This window comes from Octopus sinensis, linkage group LG4, assembly GCF_006345805.1.
Source record: "Octopus sinensis linkage group LG4, ASM634580v1, whole genome shotgun sequence".
Taxonomy (NCBI): domain Eukaryota; kingdom Metazoa; phylum Mollusca; class Cephalopoda; order Octopoda; family Octopodidae; genus Octopus; species Octopus sinensis.
The window spans coordinates 32,441,633-32,461,701 of record NC_043000.1 but is presented as its reverse complement, the minus strand read 5'-3'; the positions used below and the strand labels follow the sequence as shown (position 1 = coordinate 32,461,701).

The 20,069-nt window shown below is 37.2% G+C and overlaps 2 protein-coding genes across 2 annotated transcripts in view; one reads left to right on the top strand and one right to left on the bottom strand.

Annotated features, from left to right (window-relative positions):
- The window catches only part of LOC115210862 (zinc finger protein 37 homolog), a 30,647-nt gene extending 10,794 nt beyond the window's left edge, over window positions 1–19,853 (top strand). Inside the window, exons 2-9 of the mRNA XM_029779623.2 lie at window positions 2,693–2,850; window positions 4,429–4,684; window positions 5,753–5,821; window positions 6,534–7,328; window positions 15,232–15,389; window positions 15,684–15,819; window positions 17,030–17,175; window positions 19,079–19,853. Of these exons, the coding sequence (XP_029635483.1) occupies window positions 2,693–2,850; window positions 4,429–4,684; window positions 5,753–5,821; window positions 6,534–7,328; window positions 15,232–15,389; window positions 15,684–15,819; window positions 17,030–17,175; window positions 19,079–19,330 (1,970 nt within the window). The 3' untranslated portion in view covers window positions 19,331–19,853. The remainder of the gene's footprint in view (window positions 1–2,692; window positions 2,851–4,428; window positions 4,685–5,752; window positions 5,822–6,533; window positions 7,329–15,231; window positions 15,390–15,683; window positions 15,820–17,029; window positions 17,176–19,078) is intronic.
- LOC115210422 (cyclin-dependent kinase-like 4) overlaps window positions 1–20,069 on the bottom strand; it is a 104,036-nt gene that overhangs the window by 59,289 nt on the left and 24,678 nt on the right. The gene's annotated exons all lie outside the window — the stretch shown is intronic.

Here is a 20,069-nt window from a genome sequence, read left to right as displayed (position 1 = left end):
GAATGGTTAGTGAGGGCTGTGCAAGCCATGTACTGGGACGTTGTCAGTAAGGTGAGGGTTGGCAACGAGTACAGTGAAGAATTCCGGATAGAGGTAGGAGTCCGCCAAGTTTCAGTCCTCAGACCCCTCCTATTTATCATAGTCCCCCAGGAAATAACAGAGGAATTCAAGACAGGATGCCCCTGGGAGCTCCTCTATGCTGAAGACCTTGCTATAATTGCTGAGTCACTATCAGAACTAGAGACGTTTCAAGTATGGAAACAAAGATTAGAATCAAAGAGCCTTAGAGTCAACCTAGCTAAAACCAAAGTCCTAATAAGTAGAAAGGTAGACAAATCACAAATGCCTTCAGGTAGATGGCCCTGCTCGATCTGTAGAAAAGGCATAGGTAGAAACTCTAGAAGATGTACCCAGTGTAAGCTATGGACACATAAGAGGTGCAGCAATATCAAAGGAAGGCTAACTGGGAAGATAGTTTTTGTCTGTGGCTGATGCTCAGGAGCAATAAACACTGAAAATGTGCAGAGAACAACTTCTGCCACATTCCAGGGAGAAAAACTAGAAGTAGTTGATAGCTTCCATTACCTAGGTGACCAAGTCAGTAGTGGGGGAGGGTGTGCTGAAAGTGTAGCTGCTAGAATAAGAATAGCCTGGGCAAAGTTCAGAGAGCTCTTACCTCTGCTGGTGACAAAGGGCCTCTCGCTCAGAGTAAAAGGTAGACTGTATGATGCATGTTTATGAACAGCCATGCTACATAGCAGTGAAACGTGCTCTGTGACTGCTGAGGACGTGCGTAAGATTGCAAGGAATGAAGCCAGTATGCACAACCTTCAAACATTAGTCCTCACCGAGGTAATGACTGGTGACCGAGACTTTTGGAAATATGCTGTGCTTGTTAAGATCCAGCAAGCCAAGTGAGCCCACTTATGCATACCTTTCCTTCATTGAACACTAAACTCTGCTTGCGAAGACCTGTTGAGGCAAGGGAGATCGAAATCAAATTTGATGACTGGCATCTGTGCTAGTGCAGCGCTAAGAGCACCATCCAAACGTGATAATTGCCAGAGCAGCTGCCTGGCTTCCATACTGGTGGCATGTAAAAAGCACCATTCGCGTGTGATTGTTACTACCGTCGCCTTACTGGCACATGAAAAAATATTTGAGCGAGGTTGTTGCCAGTGCCTCTTGACTGGCTCCTGTGCCGGTGGCATGTAAAAAACCACCATTTGAGCATGACCGTTGCCAGTACTGCCTGATTGGCCCTCGTGCCAGTGGCATGTAGAAGCACCTACTACATTCTTGGAGTGGTTTGTATTAGGAAGGGCATCCAGCTGTAGAAACTCTGCCAGATCAGATTGGAGCTTGGTTCAGCCATCTGGTTCGCCAGTCCTCAGTCAAATCATCCAACCCATGCTAGCATAGAAAGCGGACGTTAAACAATGATGATGATGAGTGAAGAATAAAAAGTTCTGTATACACATGGGATAGGTATATAAGAAAGAAAAGAAATGTAAAAGTCACAGAAAGCTTGTATAAAAAAATTTATGGTGATGTTAGGAACATATTATATCATTACAAATTAAATAAGTACTGGTTTCACGATCAACAATTGCCAACTTATATAATAGAAAACTTTTTTGCTGTCATCTTTGAAAAAAAGTAAACAGAGTGACAGCAAAGAAGTTTTCTTATATATATATATATATATATACATATATATATTATGTTTCAGTCATTAGACTGCGTCCATACTGGGGCATTGCCTTCAACAATTTTAGTCAAATGAATTGACCCCAGGACTTATTTTTTTTGTTATTAGCCTTGTGCTTATACTGTTGATCTCTTTTGCTGAACTGCTAAGTTACAGAGATTTAGATGCACCAACACTGGTTGCCAAGTGGTGGTCGGGGACAAGTACCCCCATGCATATATCTCTTTCAGTCTCTGTCTACCAAGTCCACTCACTAGGCTTTGGTAGAAGACACTCACCCAAGGTGCCATGCATTGGGACTGAAATTGGAATCATGTGGTTAGGAAGCAAACTTCTTACCACACAGTCACACCTGTCACCATGAAAGGTTGTTAAATGTAGAGAATGCATGGGAGAAAAGCCTGCCTACTGTGGGCCCGCACATCCAAGCACACTTAATGGGCTGCTTTACAGATTCTGTCTACCAAATCCACTCACAAGGCTTTGTTCTTGCTTGGAACTATAAAAGATACTTTCCCAAGGTGCCATGCAGAAGGGCTGAACCCCAAACCATATGGTTGTGAAGCAAACCGCTTAATCACACAACTGGGTCAAACTGTCCAACCCATGCTAGCATGGAAAGTGGACATTAGATGATGATGATTGACACAGGCATGTTAACAAGAAATTTTAATTAAAAGTATATTGCAAGTTTTATTCAGATGTTGTTTACTTAAACCCTATTTTGGAGTAACCCATATTACATCAAAATATTGCCATGCCCTATTGGTCTAGCTGAGCTAATTAACATTTATTGATTTGGGAGTTGTGTATACTACCTGCACGCAAGCAAAAATTATTTTTATGTAATGAATATTTATAAATTTCAGTTAGTTAACTCTGATTTTGTGATTTTTTTTTTTATTTATGTGTTTTGAATAAATTACATTTGATAGGATAAATGCTATTTCATAAATTACTAATGTTTATTTTTCATTCCAGGAATCTATGAACCATGTAATACTGAAAGAATAGATGAAAGGATGAATGGATCAGTTATTGAACAGACAACATACATGTCTTTAGATGTTTTAGCTCAAGTTGCTGCAGATACTTTGCAGAATAGTGAAAAGCTTCAATCAAAAATTGCAACTAAAAAGGTTTTTATTAATTTATTTTCATGTATTTTATATTTGCTGCATAGTTTGGGTGTCTTTTGTATATGTATTCTGGTGAGATTTCTGGTTTTTTTTTATAACATGAGTGTCATCCAGCACCTCAAAGATAGGGATATTTCAATACATCAAGATATTTCCCTAAGGGTCTGAAATATATTTTATATTTTTTTACTTTGAAGGCACCATTCGAGTGTGATCGTTCCCAGCGTTGCCTTACTGGCACTTGTGCACTTGTGCCCGTGCTAGTAGGGTGCCAAGAGCACCATCCAAGCGTGATCGTTGACAGAGCAGCCAACTGGCTTCTGTGCCAGTGGTACGTAAAAGGGCACCATTCGTGCGTGATCGTTACCAACGTCGCCTTACTGGCACCGGTGCTGGTGGCATTTGTAAAAAGATTCAAGCGAGGTCGTTGCCAGTACAGCCTGACTGGCCCCCGTACCGGTGGCACGTAAAAAGCACCCACTACACTCTCGGAGTGGTTGGTGTTAGGAAGGGCATCCAGCTGTAGAAACTCTGCCAAATCAAGATTGGAGCCTGGTGCAGCCATCTGGTTCGCCAGCCCTCAGTCAAAATCGTCCAACCCATGCTAGCATGGAAAGCAGACGTTAAACAATGATAATGATGATGATGATGATTTTGTAAATCAAAGTAAAGGCTTCCAATGGATCAATCAGTTTCTGACTATATTTTCACTGGTGAGCCTGAAAGTGGAGTGTTTGTGCAAATCCTGCTGAAGAAAAACCCCAAAGTATTTTTGTTTGATGTCTATTTATCAGTTTATTTTGCTAATGCAGTAGTCCACACAATTTTCATCTACCAAATTTCACTTAGAAAACAGTCAATCCAAGGCAATATTAGAAGACACTTGCCCAAAGTGCCATGCTGTGGAATTGAACCCAAATCCACAGAGTTACAAAGTGAACATACCCACATAGCCTATACTTGCTACAACATTTGGAATTGTGTATTCTAACTACTACTGCTGCTGCTACCCACCTCCTTCTCCTCCTCAATTGAAATCTATATAATACTTTCCTGCAGAATACAATACCTTTGACAAAGTTTAGACCATTGATCTGTATGAACAAATGCAACATCCAGTAATTTTTCAGTGTCTTATATTATCAGTTAAAAAACATTTTCAGTATTAAACTTCAAAGAGAAATTGGTTCTTGAATCCTAGCTTCTGAGATTTGTAACCACATTCCATCTGGTATCTTGACATACTTAGTGACATATACCTTCTGTATTGTGTCCATTAAAGTGTTGGTCCATGTTTATAAATTGTTGCAACAGTCTCCACTGTTAGTGTCATTGAAGGCACAACTTCACTTCTGTGCCTTGTATCTAGTTCCTGTAACATACACAGGCTTTATATGCTATCTGTATTTAATTTTTCAACGTTGCTAATACATTGGTTTATATGTTTGTTTTACTGCTAATAACTCTTCTTTGTACCATTGACAGTTCCAAACTTTAAACTCGGTATCCAAGCAAATTTGGTATTTTTCGGTTAGAACATGTTTTGTTTTACTTTTTTTATTTATGTCCTACTTTTAGATGTCAAAACGCAGCATCCAGTGCCTTGATATATTAAACCTTGAGCAGATCCAAATGTTGTCTGAAAAATCTTTGCTTAATTTCTTCTCTGAGATGACATGCAATGAAATGACAAGGAACTTTACTTACCAATGTTTCTTAATACCAGACAAGTGCTGTGAGAAGTTTACCAGTTTCGGTAATGAGGCCAAAGCAAAGCTGCAGATTAGACAACATTTGGCTGATCATATTCAACAACTTTTGGACGAAGCTAATGGTATGCTGTATTATATTTGTGTCTATCTGTATGTGTATATCTTGAGTCTGTTCTATTGCTGTGTTAGTTTGTACACATGTGTGTCTATGTGTACCAACATGTATGTTTAGATGTGTTTTCTGTTTTGTTTTGTAGTGGGCTACTAACAACATGACCACAAGTTCAGACCTTACAAACAATAGTTTAGAGCATAACTTTACCACTGGGCAACTATCAAGTCCCACTCTTTCTTCTACAGCAGGGAAAGCGATAATTACTCCAACAAAAAGAATCATCAAAGATGGGATTTAAAATAATGTCCAAATTCAAGCCAATACTAACTGTCTCTAGCTTACCATTCCAATGACTGAAATCTGATCATATAGGGGCTGATGTTGTTTTTGAAAGTCAGCATCTACATGAAAAATTTGAAATTGCAAAGGAGAGTTTAGTAATTAAAAAAAAGAATAGCTAACGATTAATATACAAAGATAAAGGTTTGTTTTGTTGCTGTATATAAAGAGCATGTAGAAAAAAGGATTAAGAATTTATTTGGCATTCAGTGAAAATGGTCAAGTGTTGCATTAACCAATCAGAAATGAAACTTTCTAAAATGATTACAATATTCCATGGTCTTGGATCCTTAAACAGTTTGTTTTCTTTGGCAGTAAAATATTTATTTACTTCTAATGAAAACACTTAAAATTTGTGTGCACCTATAAGATGCTTTGTATATCTGATACTTAATTCACCTAATTGGTTCCAAGGTGAAGACATCAATGGAATATTGTCTATGGTATTATGGGAACTAACTAATTTGATGTATTTATTAGAAGTTTATTGTTGTATGATAATAAAGTTGAAACTGGGACAGTTGCACATTTACAAGCACTACTGAGGAACAGATTAAATATGATCCATTTGTCAGTTTAAGAAATAAAACCAACTTTGTTGGTTATGTGTAAGAGAGATAATATGATTATTATGAATTGGCAGAAGTAAAGGTGTTCATTACACCATTGTTTGTCTAAACAGATAAAAAGTTACGGTGTGTGTGGTTTAATTTATTTCAATCATTTTCTACTGCAGATACTGAAAGGAAGTATAGATTTATTTTCACTGCTGAACCAGTCCATGTTCGACAACGGAGACTATCAGGTAACATATATTGTTTTTATTAGTTGAGACCATTAATGCAGAGAAAGGGATTTCTTTTGTACATTTAGGTATTGAGTAAGGGTGACATATGAAAAATGTATAGTAATAATGAAGATGGGGAAGTGATGGTATGTGTTGATGTCATTGACCCAATGAGGGCTGGATAAAAAGATGCAAGTTCGGCTTTGTAGGGGTCTTGTAGCAAATAGGGTAGGGTAATAGTATATAGATATTTAGGGAGACTGTATGAGATATCATTATAAATCTCTTTAATTAGAACTTGTAATTGAGGAATTAAGGTAATTAGAATATTATTAAAATTTGTAACTATTAAAACAATTTTAGCCAAAAGTAGTTTGCAAAATATTGAAATCCTTTTAATCTCTTATTTTAATTAAAGTAAATGCAACTTCCAATATTTAAATTTACTACCCAGAGGCCTTATTTTCACAGCTAGTTTTAGAAAAATTGTTTTATCATGCACATGCGTGCGCGCACACACACACACGCACATACACACAACTTTTACAAGAAGAGGAGTGACAGTGACTCTGGAGTTTGGGCCTGTTAGTTCTTTTCTTCTAATAGTTAAATAAGCATGTTCTCTGCCAAAAGTATTCAGTAATTCCTTGGTTTAATGTTAAATTATTTTTATTACAATTCGACATAAAAACAAACATTATATATACATATTCTCTATCATCTATTCTAGAAATGGATAAAATGAAGAAAAGAAAATCAGTGTGTGTAAATAGTAGCCCTCTAAATCGAAATAATCAACAGAGGACACGGCCATTGCGGAAAACATTCACCAGTTTAAAGGCTTCCAAAGAAACCCATTGTGAGAACAAAGTTCCAGTTGAGAATCCAAATATTTGTGACATTGATCAAGCACAGATCTTACCAAGGTGTACTAGATCTTGGAAGAAACGTAAAGTCTCAGCTGAAAAGAGTGCTGTACCCAACCAAAATGGTTCCTGTTCTCAAAGAACTACCACCCAGAAACAATCGTATCCTAGGAAACAATTAAAGAATAAAAATCCACCCAAGTGCAACAAACCAAATGCTGTTACCCCACTTTTGAAGTCTCCAAACAAGATGGATGTCCCAGCTGAAGAGGAGAACAACAGAACTTCATTTCCCCATATAGATGAGGATCCACTTCCCAAAGATGCTGCAAAAAGAATTGAAGAAAATGAACTTTTTATTGTGGATCTATTAAACAGGACACAGCCCTATCTTGACCATTGCTACACAACTATTTTTGGTAAAAAACGTGGAATCGAAACTTTTCATCAGCGTCTGGATGCTGATGAATGTAACAATAACAACAACATCGACAATAAAGAAAGGGTTGACTCAGCTGAAAGTGATAAAGAAGTGGTTCCAATACTTGAGTTAAGCTTGTGTAATGCTGGAGATGTTCCAGAAGTGTCTGTGGAAGAAATTGTTGATTGTCCAGAGATTTTATTAGCAAGTGAAGATTCATTGGGACATTGTGGACTAAGTAAGTTAATTATATTGTTGTTATCTCTTTATTCAATATTTACTAAAAAAATATGTTATTTTGCTGACATTGCATTTTCATATCAACTGTGGATTGGCTAGGTGTGCCTTGTGTTTATTAAAGTTATCATCATACCAGATAGTGTTATTTGAATCAGATTTTCCCTCATCTGTTTCCAGGCAAAGTAATATTTCCCCATGACCAGATATGTTTACATAGAATATTTAGAATGAACAATACTGCTTATATGACAGTGACACTTGCTTACAGCATTCAAGACAGGGTGACACACAAATATACACACACAAATATACATGCATATTTAAATATATGACATGCTTCTTTCAGTTTCTATCCACAAAATCTACTCGCAAGGCTTTGGTCGTCCAGGGGTCATAGTAGAAGACTCTTGCCCAGTGTACCACGTAATGGGATTGAACTGAGACTATGTGGTTGAAAAGCAAACTTCTTACCAAACTGTTGCATCTAGTTACTATCATGTGTATGTATGTATATATGTGTATATATATATATATAATATATATATATATATATATATATATACATATATATATATATATATATATATATTATATATATATATAATATATATATATATATATGTATATAATGATATGTAATTTTAAGATCCAATAATCTAGTAGTAGGAAGCTTGTAAAGTTCAAGCAGTTCATTGTAGGTTTTTCCCAGCTGAAAAAAACGTTATTTTATAGTTCATAGTATGTAAGGTTGCTATGAATGCAAATAAAAATCCAAATTGAGGGAATGGAGCAAGTAAAATCCAAGCTACATATGTTTCCTAGTTAGAAGAAGCTCGGAAATAGTAATTACGCTATGTAGGGGACTCCACTAGCTACACTCATCAGGCCAAAGCTACCTTAGTTAAAATGGAGTTAACATTGTTGTGAAGGGTCCCGAATTGACTTGCAGGGGATGGGATTTAAATGAGTGGTGAAGCTAGAAAAAACAGTGATAAAACCAAATAGAAAAACATACATATAAAGAAAGAAAATATGGGAGTAGGCTTCTGTCTAAAGTTGTTAAGAATAAAGAAAAGAAGAGGGGGGTGGAAGTTTGGTTAGATTGAAGCTGACAAGAGGAAGCTTGTGAACATTAAGCTGGGGTCATTTACTATGTCATCATCATCATCGTTTAACATCCGCTTTCCATGCTAGTATGGGTTGGACGAATGACTGAAGGCTGGCGAACCAGTATACTGCACTAGGCTTCAATCTTGATCTGGCAGAGTTTCTTCAGCTGGATGCCCTTCCTAACGCCAACCACTCCGAGAGTGTAGTGGGTGCTTTTACATGCCACCGGCATGGGGCCAGTCAGGCGGTACTGGCAACGACCTCACTCGAATCTTTTTACACATGCCACTGGCACAGGTGCCAGTAAGGTGATGCTGGTAACGATCATGTTTGAATGGTGTCTTTTACGTGCCACCGGCACGGAGGCCAGATAGCCGCTCTGGCAACGATCACGCTCGGATGGTGCTCTTAATATCCTACTAGCACGGGGCTCGAGTGCCAGTAAGGCGACGCTGGTAACAATCACGCTTGAAAATAAATAAATATATTGTTGTACCACCCAAGTATATACATTTAAACAGAATAGAGAAAGAAAAAAAGGAAAAGAAAAATTTTAAGAATTAAAATTGTCAGAAGAAGAAAAGGAAGCGAATATTTAAGAGTGGGAGTACGGTTGAAGAAAGAGGGAGATGGGAGTGAAATTATTAGACATTAGGGGAACATAATATATAGTTCAAGGTAAATTTGTGATATTCCACTTAACTGTGAAACTATATATTCATATATCAATTTACAATAATAATGTTAGATCACATACCAATAACAATAAATTTCAAGTATTAGAAAATATTGGGTGTATTTGTTAAGGCAAAGCACCTTGCCCGCTTTAGCAGAAAATGTGGTTTATACCGATATCGGTTACTCCTTAAATCTCAAGGGGCATTTACATAACCACTATTCTTCTTTTAAATTAAGACACAGGGCTGGCAGGATGTCTCTAGCCATGAAGATTCGGGAGCTCAAAGACAACAATGTTAAATTTGATTTAAGTTGGGACATCATTAGGATCACTAAACCATACTTAAACAGTAGATACAGATTCCGACTTTGATGCATGGAGCCATTTGAAATTTTAAGATCTAATAGTGAAAATCTACTAAATAATAAATTAGACCTTCATCTTTCATGTATACACAAGGCTATACAGCAAGTTCAAATAATTTAAGGACATTAAACAATCTCTGTAAAAGCTCCCAACCTCGGTTCAATCCAATTTACTCCTTCTTTCACTGACCCTTAACCTATCAATCTACCCATTCGTTTCTGAGCCTTCCTAGTCTCATTTTCCCTTTCCATATCTTCTCCACTCTTACTATACTTGCTTAGTGTGCTATATTGAAGGAACTAATTATTCTGTCTGTGATGTACCCGGTATTATGCAATAGCAATGACAGTAATACTTAACTTTTAGTAGCAGCCTGCACACCCTAGACAATTCGTTTCCATTTCTGCTACTTATCTACTCCTTACACCAACATACAGTTTTTTGAGCAGCCCTTGCTATATAATAGATAGAACATACTATCCAAACCTCTTACCCACAACTATTGTCTTCAGTTGCTTCAACTGATTTACACAAAGATGATTACACCATCCAATTTTGATATCATCGCCACCTGTTTAACATTCCATAGCTAATCATTAGACTATTCCCTGTTGCTGGCCTTCCTGATTCTGATCTGCAATTTACACTAACCCCGTACTAGGTGTATTTCATTATATAACCCCATCATGCTTTGAAGTTTTAATTTTTTAATTTTAATTTTTTAAACTCCTTATTGATAGCTAACACTCTACTTTACCAAAACTTTAATTCCATAAGTTTGATCTTATTATTTGATAGCCTCTGTACTCTTCCCCACATTCACTCCCAATTTCAACCAGTATCCACTAAATACCCCTAAATTTCTGTTCCTGTATCCCCCTCCCCTGGTCATATACCATTAGCAAGAGACTCCCAACCCCAACTCTATATCTGATCAGCTCATATGCCTTTATTTTTATTTTTTATTTTTCTTTCACCTTTACATTTGATTTATTTATCTTCTCATTTTTCCTTTATCCTTAATTGTTTTTATGACCCCTCCTTACTTAACACAACCCATAGCTTACCATAATAAATTTGCTCCTACAACCCACTCCAGTCTACCCCTGATCTAGTCTAGCAAACTCCTTCTCAACCAGGTCACTGACCTTAGATATCAAATGACACACTTTAAACAACTACATTCTTAACCTAAACTGCCTACATAGTTGCTCATTCTCCCATTCATAGCTGGCCTCAACAGACATATTCTTGCTGTATTCTTGGATATTTTTTATTTTGTAAAATTATTTCTCATCTGATGATTACGGTCTTTTATAATGTTCTCATTCTTCTATTAAAAGTTACATAAGAAACAGCTGTAACAAGCCAACAATTATCCATCCTTTGTTATACATACATATATACATCATCATCATCAACGTTCGCTTTCCATGCTGGCATGGGTTGGACGGTTTGACTGAGGACTGGCGAGCCAGATGGCTGCACCAGGCTCCAAATCTGATCTGACAGAGTTTCTATAGCTGGTTGCCCTTCCTAACGCCAACTACTCCGAGAGTGTAGTCGGTGCTTTTACATGCCACTGGCACGAGGGCCAGTCAGGCGGTACTATACATATGGATATATATTTTTTTAAGAAAAAAATGTATGTATGTATATCATCATCATTGATAACATAAATAGGGAGTGTTGGGCCTCATGGAAGCAATGACCAAGACCTTTGGCATTATGTCATGCTTGAGAAGATCCATCAAACCAAGTAAAATTGCAGTTGTGACAGATACTGTTGTCATGCAATTGGCAACCCATGTCAGTGGCACATAAAAGCACCCGTTACACTCTCAGAGTGGTTGGCATTAGGAAGGGCATCCAGCCATAGAAAACCATGCCAAAACAGACTGGAGTCTGGTGCAGCCTTCCAGCTTACCAGCCCTGGTCAAACCACCCAACCCATGCCAGCATGGACAACAGACGCTAAATGATGATGATGTATGTATGTATATATGCACATATGTATATGAGGGTGCATGGTCTAGTTGTTAGGTTGTTGAACTCATGGCCTTGTGATTGTGGTTTCTCTTGAGCAAAACACTTCATCTCATGTTGTTCTGTTCTGTTCTGTGATCACTTTGCCACCTGACGCGTGGTACATAGTGCACCTGTTCAGACAATGTTGATTTGATGGAGAGTGTAAGTCAATGTGTGGCACAAACATTTGACCACTATAAACAATTCGCTTGTGGAAGTTGTTCAGCAAAAGCTGAATGCTCATTCATCCTCTTTGATGGGTGAGTCCACCATATATATATGTATGTATGTATATATATGTATGTATATGTATGTATATATATGTATGTGTGTATATTTATGTATATATATATATGTATGTGTATATATGTATGTATATGTATGTATATATGTATATGTATGTATATATATGTATGTATATATGTATATATATATCATCATCATCATTGTTTAATGTCCGTTTTCCATGCTAGCATGGGTTGGACGGTTCGACCGGGGTCTGGGAAGGGTTAGGGTTAGGGTGCGCCAGTCTGATCTGGCAGTGTTTCTACAGCTGGATGCCCTTCCTATCGCCAACCACTCCGTGAGTGTAGTGGGTGCTTTTTACGTGCCACCGGCACAGGTGCCAGGCGAGGCTGGCAATGCCCACGATTGGTTGGTGCTTTTTACGTGCCACTGGCACGGGAGAAAAAGTTTTGCACAGCAACCATTCCCACTCTCTGAACTACAAAGCATGATCTTTAAAAAATGTCAAGCACAGGTATTGCTGGAGTGGTAAAAGAAATGGACATCTTGTATGTACATGGTTGGCCAAAGCTTAAAAAGGCACATTTAAACAATGGAAGTTCATATTGATAGTGAAGTAAATGGCAAAAAGGGGTCTGGAATATTTTGTTCTGTGGTCTGGCCTGGCAGGTGTCCCAGGGCACCACAGCCTGGATCTGGTCGTCATCCTGCAACTGTGAGTAAATTCAAGTTAAGATGGAAACCTATGAATATAGGATGTTGGAATGTTTGCACGTTATTAGACAATGATTGTCTGAAATCTCGTCCGGAGAGAAGATTTTTGCTTGTTGCAAAAGAGTTACAGCGATATGATATGGATGTTGTAGCATTAGCTGAAACAAGAATTCATGAAAGGGGAATTTTGTAGAGAAATCTGCTGGAAACCTTTTCTTTTGGAACAGTAGAGAGGAGACCTATAAGAGAGAATCAGGAGTGGGATTTGCTATCAAAACCACTCTGGCTTCAAAACTTGAACTATATGGTCATTTAGCTCGTTTAATGTCTTTAAGGCTGCCATTAAGAAAAGGTCGCTATGCAACACTCATAATTGCATATGCTCCAACTATGAATTCATCAGCAAAGTCATGAATGGATAGTCAGAGGGAAACTAATCGCATTCCTTGAAGAAAATAATTTGCTGAGTGATACCTAGCATGGTTTTCGACCAGGTAGGAGCTGCCTGACCCAGCTCTTACAACATTATGACTGGGTGTTGAGGCAGTTACTCAACAAATCAAATGTGGACGTAATATACCTTGATTTTGCAAAAGCTTTTGATAAGGTGGATCATGGTATGATATACCACAAACTGCGTGACCTAGGCATAGCCGGAAAACTTGGAGAATGGTTACAGGACTTCCTGAAAGATAGGAGTCAGGCAGTAGTGGCTAACGGAGCCACCTCTATGAACACACAAATAGTGAGCGGTGTTCCATAGGGCACTGTTTTGGGACCACTGCTTTTTATAGTGGCCCTCTCAGATATGCCCTCAAATGCCCGGATAGCAACTCTGGCAAGCTATACAGATGATACGAAAGTCTCGCAGAAAATACAGAACCCCAGCGATGTTGCACACCTGCAGCAGGAGTTGGACTCAATTTACTGATGGGCTGAGGATAATAATATGCAGTTTAATGCTGAAAAATTCCAAGCTCTACGCTACCAGCATCCAAAACTGAATATGAAACTTACAGGGTACACTGGTCCACAGGGAATTTCAATCCCAGAGCCTAAAGTCAGTGAGGGGACCTGGGTATTGACATGGGTGATGATACCTCTTTCCAAGTGCACATTACCAGGATGGCGACAAAGCGCAGATGACTTGCTGGATGGATTCTAAGAACATTCAGAACCAGAGATAAGGAAACCATGATGGTCCTCTAGTGGACATTCATCCTCAGCCACCTGGATTACTGCTCACACCTGTGGTCACCCACCAGTGTGAAATTAACAGCAGGCCTTGAAGCAATCCAGAGAACATTCACAAAGAAGATTGTCTCTTTGCAACAGCTCAGCTACTGAGAAAGGTTGAAACAGCTAAGACTCTACACCCTGGAGAGAAGACGGGAGAGGTATGCAGTAATATATATCCGGAAGATCCTGGAAGGAATTGTGCCAAATTTTGGCATTGAAAGCTACACCAATGCTAGAACGGGACGACACTGCATAGTGCCAAAGATCGCAGCAATGCCATCAAGCTTCAGGACCAGTTATTACAACAGCCTGGGTTTCAAGGGCCCACAGCTTTTTGATATTCTCCCAAAGAGTCTGAGGAACTTGCACAAAGTAGATGTAGGGGTTTTTAAATTAAAGCTGGACCTCTTCCTGTCGAGAGTCCCAGATGAACCTACTTCACGGCAAGAGGTGCAAATGAGAGTAGCTATATCAAACTCCATTCTTCACCAAGTTCCACATATTAGAGGAGGCTCTTAGTAATAACAGTGTAGCAAAACGGCGGTGCATCAGCATGGCCGCAGCTCTGAGCTGAAACTAGAGAGAAAAATATATATATATACATATGTGTATATATAGATAGATGGAAGAGCATTGTAGAAAATGAAGGAGATTAATAAAGAACTTTGTTTATCTTAATTTTTTAAATTAAAAAGTATAAAAAAACATTATATATTATAATGTATGTATGTATGTATATATATATGTGTGTGTGTGTGTGTGTGTGTGTATATATATATATATATATCATCATTGTTAACGTCCGTTTTCCATGCTAGCATGGGTTGGATGGTTCAACCGGGGTCTGGGAAGCCAGAAGGCTGCACTAGGCTCCAGTCTGATCTGGCACTGTTTCTACAGCTGGATGCCCAACCTGGTGTGGCTATGTGGTGTATACATTTATGCATGTTAGTTACTTTTTGCTTTGCCATTTCATTAATGTCTTCTAGGAAGACATGAAGCACTATCAGAGAATGTTCACTGAAATGTCATCTCCATGATGACTGTTGCTAAGCTACTGACAAATTTGTCATAACTTGCCTCACTACTTGGAACATAAACACTCAGAACAAATATTTCAAACTATTTTGCCCAATGTCTTAATTCTCACTCCAACCCATAACTCTGGACTCGTATTTTGTTTTATTGACCCTACAATGATGACAGGTAAAAATAATCTCAATGGGATTTGAACTGAGAGCTTAAAGAGCCAAAGAACTACTATGAAGTATTCTGTCCAGTGCTATAAAAATTCTGCCCATCCCTCCCACCAACCTTTCTTCTATACTCAGACGTATAAGCACACATAGATAGGCATGACTACTTCTTGGCGTTTGTTTCACATTAAAAGTGCAAAAGTTCTGTGAATGTCATGATGTCACCCTTTAATTGATAAAACAAATTATGGAAAACGAAGATAATGTATCCTGCTTAAGTAACATTGATTCATTGGCAATATATTGTAATGTTGTTTATTCAGAACCTTATCCACCAATGCCAAAATCAGCTTTAGCAAAGAAGGGGAAAATTCAAGTGCCTGAAGAAGAGGAATCATTTAGTGAAGGTGAAAGGAACCTGGAAGAATCCAATGGAAGAAAAAGTGAGGATAATGAAAATGTCATTGATGATTTAGAGAGAGTAAGTAACATTTTCTGATTGGCTTTTGTATTGTTTGCAAAGAATAGAAAGTGATTTGAGAGTAGAAACTAGTGCTGGTTGAAGCATGTGCAGAGTCTTATTTTTATTTGGTTTCAGTTGAAAGCTAGGATAGTGAAAGACAAATGGTAGAAATCTAGATCTTCACATTCTGTTGTCAAAATTGTAGTTTTTTGATTTTTTCTTTTAAAGTAAGAGCATGTAGGCATTTGAAATAAGGTAAAGGAATTTGTTGAAATGAAAATCCTTTATTTTTTTTTTTCACTTCTATTCCAGAAAACTGCTTTACATTGCATCCGAGAACTAAAAGCCCGAAAGAAAGATGAGAAAATTTCCCTTACTTGCCAAATTTGTTTGAACAAAACTTTTACAGCTAGTGCAACACTAATGTATCACTATCGCAGTCATGCTGGTAAGTGAAATGAAGTAATCAAAGCCCAAGGTCTGATATTTTGGGGGATCGTGTGTGTGTGTGTGTGTGGTGGGGCTAGTCAATTACTTTGACCTCTGTGCTCAACTGGTATTTTGTATCGACTCCAAAAGACAAAATTAATCTGAGTGGAATTTGAGCAAAGCATCTTGTTCCTCTGTGCTAACAATTCTGCCAGCTTACCACTTTGAATTAATGTAATATTTGTTTCTACTCTTGGCACAAGACCCAAAATTTTGGGGGAGGGGGCCAGTTGATTAGATCAACCCCAGTACACAACTGGTACTTAATTTACTCACCCCGAAAGGATGAAAGGCAAAGTCAATCTTGGCGAAATTTGAACTCAGAACGTAAAGGCAGACGAAATACTGCTAAGCATTTCGCTTGGAAATTAATCTAATATTAATCTTTGTTCTGATATCAGACCTTATTCCCATTTAATAGTGAGATCTTCATATACCATCATTGCAACCGGATCAACTAAGTTCCTTTGAAGCTTTGAGTCTTTAGAAATAGCTGCTATAATAATTCAAGATGTAAAGGATAAAAATAACCTGAAGGGGTGGGGATAAAAACAAAGAGAATCACCTACAGGAATTGAATGACATTTGTGCCATGATACCATTCATCTCTACAAATAAAGTTTGTGCAAATAATGTTAATTTTAGATGGTTGAAAGTCAGTAGGTCTCTTCAATCTAGTGGTTGCAGCCATCTAGTCTATAGCAAACACATTGTTCGATTCCTGGATGTGATTCACTCCCCTTTTATTTGACTAAGGCTTATTTTACCGGTTATATCATGAGCTGTTATAGTTTCATTTGCATTTGTGCAGCTCTTTAAAAAGCCTTTTTTAATTTAATGTTTTGTGTGACCCAGTTTCTCTCTTTTGGTTGTTTCCTTGTTAATAACTATCTGGATCAACATATTGTTTTAAAGTTTTTATCATTCATTCTAAAGTCAACTGTTAATTTTAGCTGCATAAAATGTCATTAATAAGCATTTATAAAGTGAATTTTAATGGTTGTAATTATTTTGTAATGAAACTGTATCAAGTGTTTTTAAAGCTGTACACTGTATATAAATGTGAGATGGCTGTTTGATATAATTTTAATTAAATGATTCTCTATTTCTCTTTAAAGATTTGAAATTAATGTTTTTTTTTTATATTTTATCTGGGCACTTGTTTTCAGGGATCAAACCTTTTGTGTGCCTTCTATGCAGAACATCATTTACCAGACAACACAGTCTCAATTATCATATGCTAATTCATAATGACCAAAGTCGATTCACATGTAAAGACTGTGGGAGAAAATTTAGACATCCGAGCCATTTTAAGGTAACTTGAGTTGCTTTAATGTTACTGTTGTTGTAAGATGTAATAGTTAAGTAAAAAATGTATTAGTTGTGAGTTTATATTTTGTTGCTGTATAAGATGGTTGACAGTGATTTCCTGTTTCTTTTAGTATGTGATGTGATGTTCTTATTTTGTCAAATTATCATTTCAATCCGATCTCTAACTGTAGGGGGAACCTGTGGTAGAGGTAGGCACAGGAAGACATAGGATGAGGTGGTGAAGCATGATCTTCAAATGTTGGGCCTCACAGAGGCAATGACTAGTGACTGAGACCATTGGCGATATGCTGTGCTTGGGAATACCCGTCAAGCCAAGTGAAATCGTAGTCGTGGCTGATGCAGGTGTCACGTAACTAGTACCCATGCTGGTGGCACATAGAAAGCACCTTTTGAATGTTCTCACAGGGGCAAGGTGACTGGTGCCAGTGGAATGTGAAAAGCACCTTTCGAGCGTTGGGCCTCACAGAGGCAATGACAAATGACCGAGACATTTGGTATTATGCCATGCTTGAGAAGACTCATCAAGCCAAGCGGCAGTGACTCCTCCTCCTCCTCCATAAGCTCAAGTGTGTGAGGCATTTAATAATCGTGTTTCTAGAGACTGGAGACTCAGAACAAATCCTCCTTGGTCTATTTAACAAATTGTTTTGATTTTATAATTAAAATACAATATAAGCTGGTATTCTAAGATGAAGTTGTGTCATTATTTTCTGCAGAAAATAGAATCAACACCTTTGCAGATATCAGTTGGGATTATTATAGAGAGATATGATGAGTTTTCATGTTGAAGCTATTTCATAGTCTTTGAGACAGTAGCAGTAGGTAAGGTACTGGTAGCTAGGAATTGTCTTTGATGCTTGGTTACTTTATGCTGCTAATAGAACAACATTGCAACTTCTCATAGCCTTCCACTAAAAATTGACAGCCTTTATATCTAACACTAAAAAAGAAACCTTCAACTGAGTTAGAGAGTAAAATAGTTGTTGGATCTGAGAGGTGAAGGATTATTTTGGTTTGTTCATAGAGGAATGTAAAGATTGGTTATTAAAGATAAATTTTGCAAATATTCGGGTCTGAACTTTGACGAGTGAATTTTTCAGGTTAAGTTGTAATTATAATTAGTATCAGAGCTTATGTGTATGAATTGTGGAATCTATTTGCTAATATTGTGATACCTCTTTTCATTGTTGTCTCCTTTTTCTAATCAGACGAAATACAGCCAAAAGGAGTTTGTTCTCTTATTCGAATCATAACCGGTATAGACAACCTTCCTTTTTGGCTTATATTTTATTGATGAAATAGATTTAAATATATATGTACTAGTTTAGGCGTGGGTATATGTGGAATAATGATGTTTTTATATTTGGTTTTCTATGTTTGGTAAGAAGATATACTGTATTTGACGGCATGAAAGATGCACAAGCATATTAGACACCTCCCACCTATTTCAGCAGTACATAGTCATAAAAAAATTTATTAGTGCATTAAAACACATAATATAGGCCCAACTTCGCATAGAGATGATTTTTTGGTGATATTTATAAAAATACAAAATGCAGCTTATAAGCATTCAAATATGATAGCCTTGGCAGAACATTTGAAAGTAGGCTATTTTACAAATCTGTATATGAAATTGCTGTTTGTCACAAGTTACAAGATTCAAACAAATTGAATTTAACTATCTTTGATCACAAAACAAAAACTGTTACTTTTCTTGCTACCACTTTGAGTGATTACAGGGATTTTTGTGTTAGCAGGAGGATCAAATTGTTGATACCCTCAATATTTAGTTTCCAATTGAAAACTGTGTAAACCCTATAATCATGAACATAAAGAACAAATTTTTCATTTGTTTTGTCTTGTTTTTTTTTTTACTTTTCCTCAAGGAACACCTACGGCGGCATACAGGAGAAACTCCTTTTGAATGCAAAGACTGTCCTCAAAAATTCAAAACCCGTAATACATATAAAAGACATTTGAAAACACGACATGGGAAATTGCTAACTGCAACAGGCATCCATGTGTTATCCAAAGAAGAGTTTATGAAGGTAAGGACCAAACCATACAAAAAGTATCAAGGTGTAAAAGACACAGAAGCAGTTGTAGACCAGGTAAACGTTGGATTAAATGAATCATGATTGGTTGGTCCTTATCTGGAATCCTTGCTGATAGCAACATAAAACACTGCTTCACTATTTTCATCAACATCTGCTATTGTAGTTAATTCAGCAGAGATGAAGCATGGTCTTCTTCCCTACTACAAAGCATATCAGTAGGTACAGCATTACAAACAAAGATGTGGTCATTTGTAAAATGTGTATTGGCTACAGAATACTTAACTGTATCAGTTTGCAATATAGGACTTATTAATACATCAGGAAAATGGCCTTTGTGGTGGACTCTAATTCTATAAAACACAGAATCTCTTGTACAATTATTTAATTGGATCTTGTCTGATTGATTCTTATCTGGAATGTATTTGAAATGTGAATTGATTCAGATACCATGTAAAATACTGAGAAGTTTAGAATTATGTGAAGAAAACGATTCTCCTTCATGGTTGAGTGATTAACAATTCCAGCAAATAATAAATGGATCTACAGAGTCTTTGAAGCCATTACCATGGAAATTTATCAAATAATAGGGATGGGGACCAGAAAACAGAATATATTTGGTATAATGCATCTATACATAGAATGTTGATTGGACTTGTTCCCCATCTGAAATTTGTTTGCAATATAGTGCCTCTAAATAAATGAAGAAAGCCACCAATTGAACTGTTACTGAATGATCAAATTGCACCTATTTGGTTCACATTTGGAACCTATAACTTTGTGCCTGTAAATATTTGAAGAACATAACAGCCTAAAGAAACGT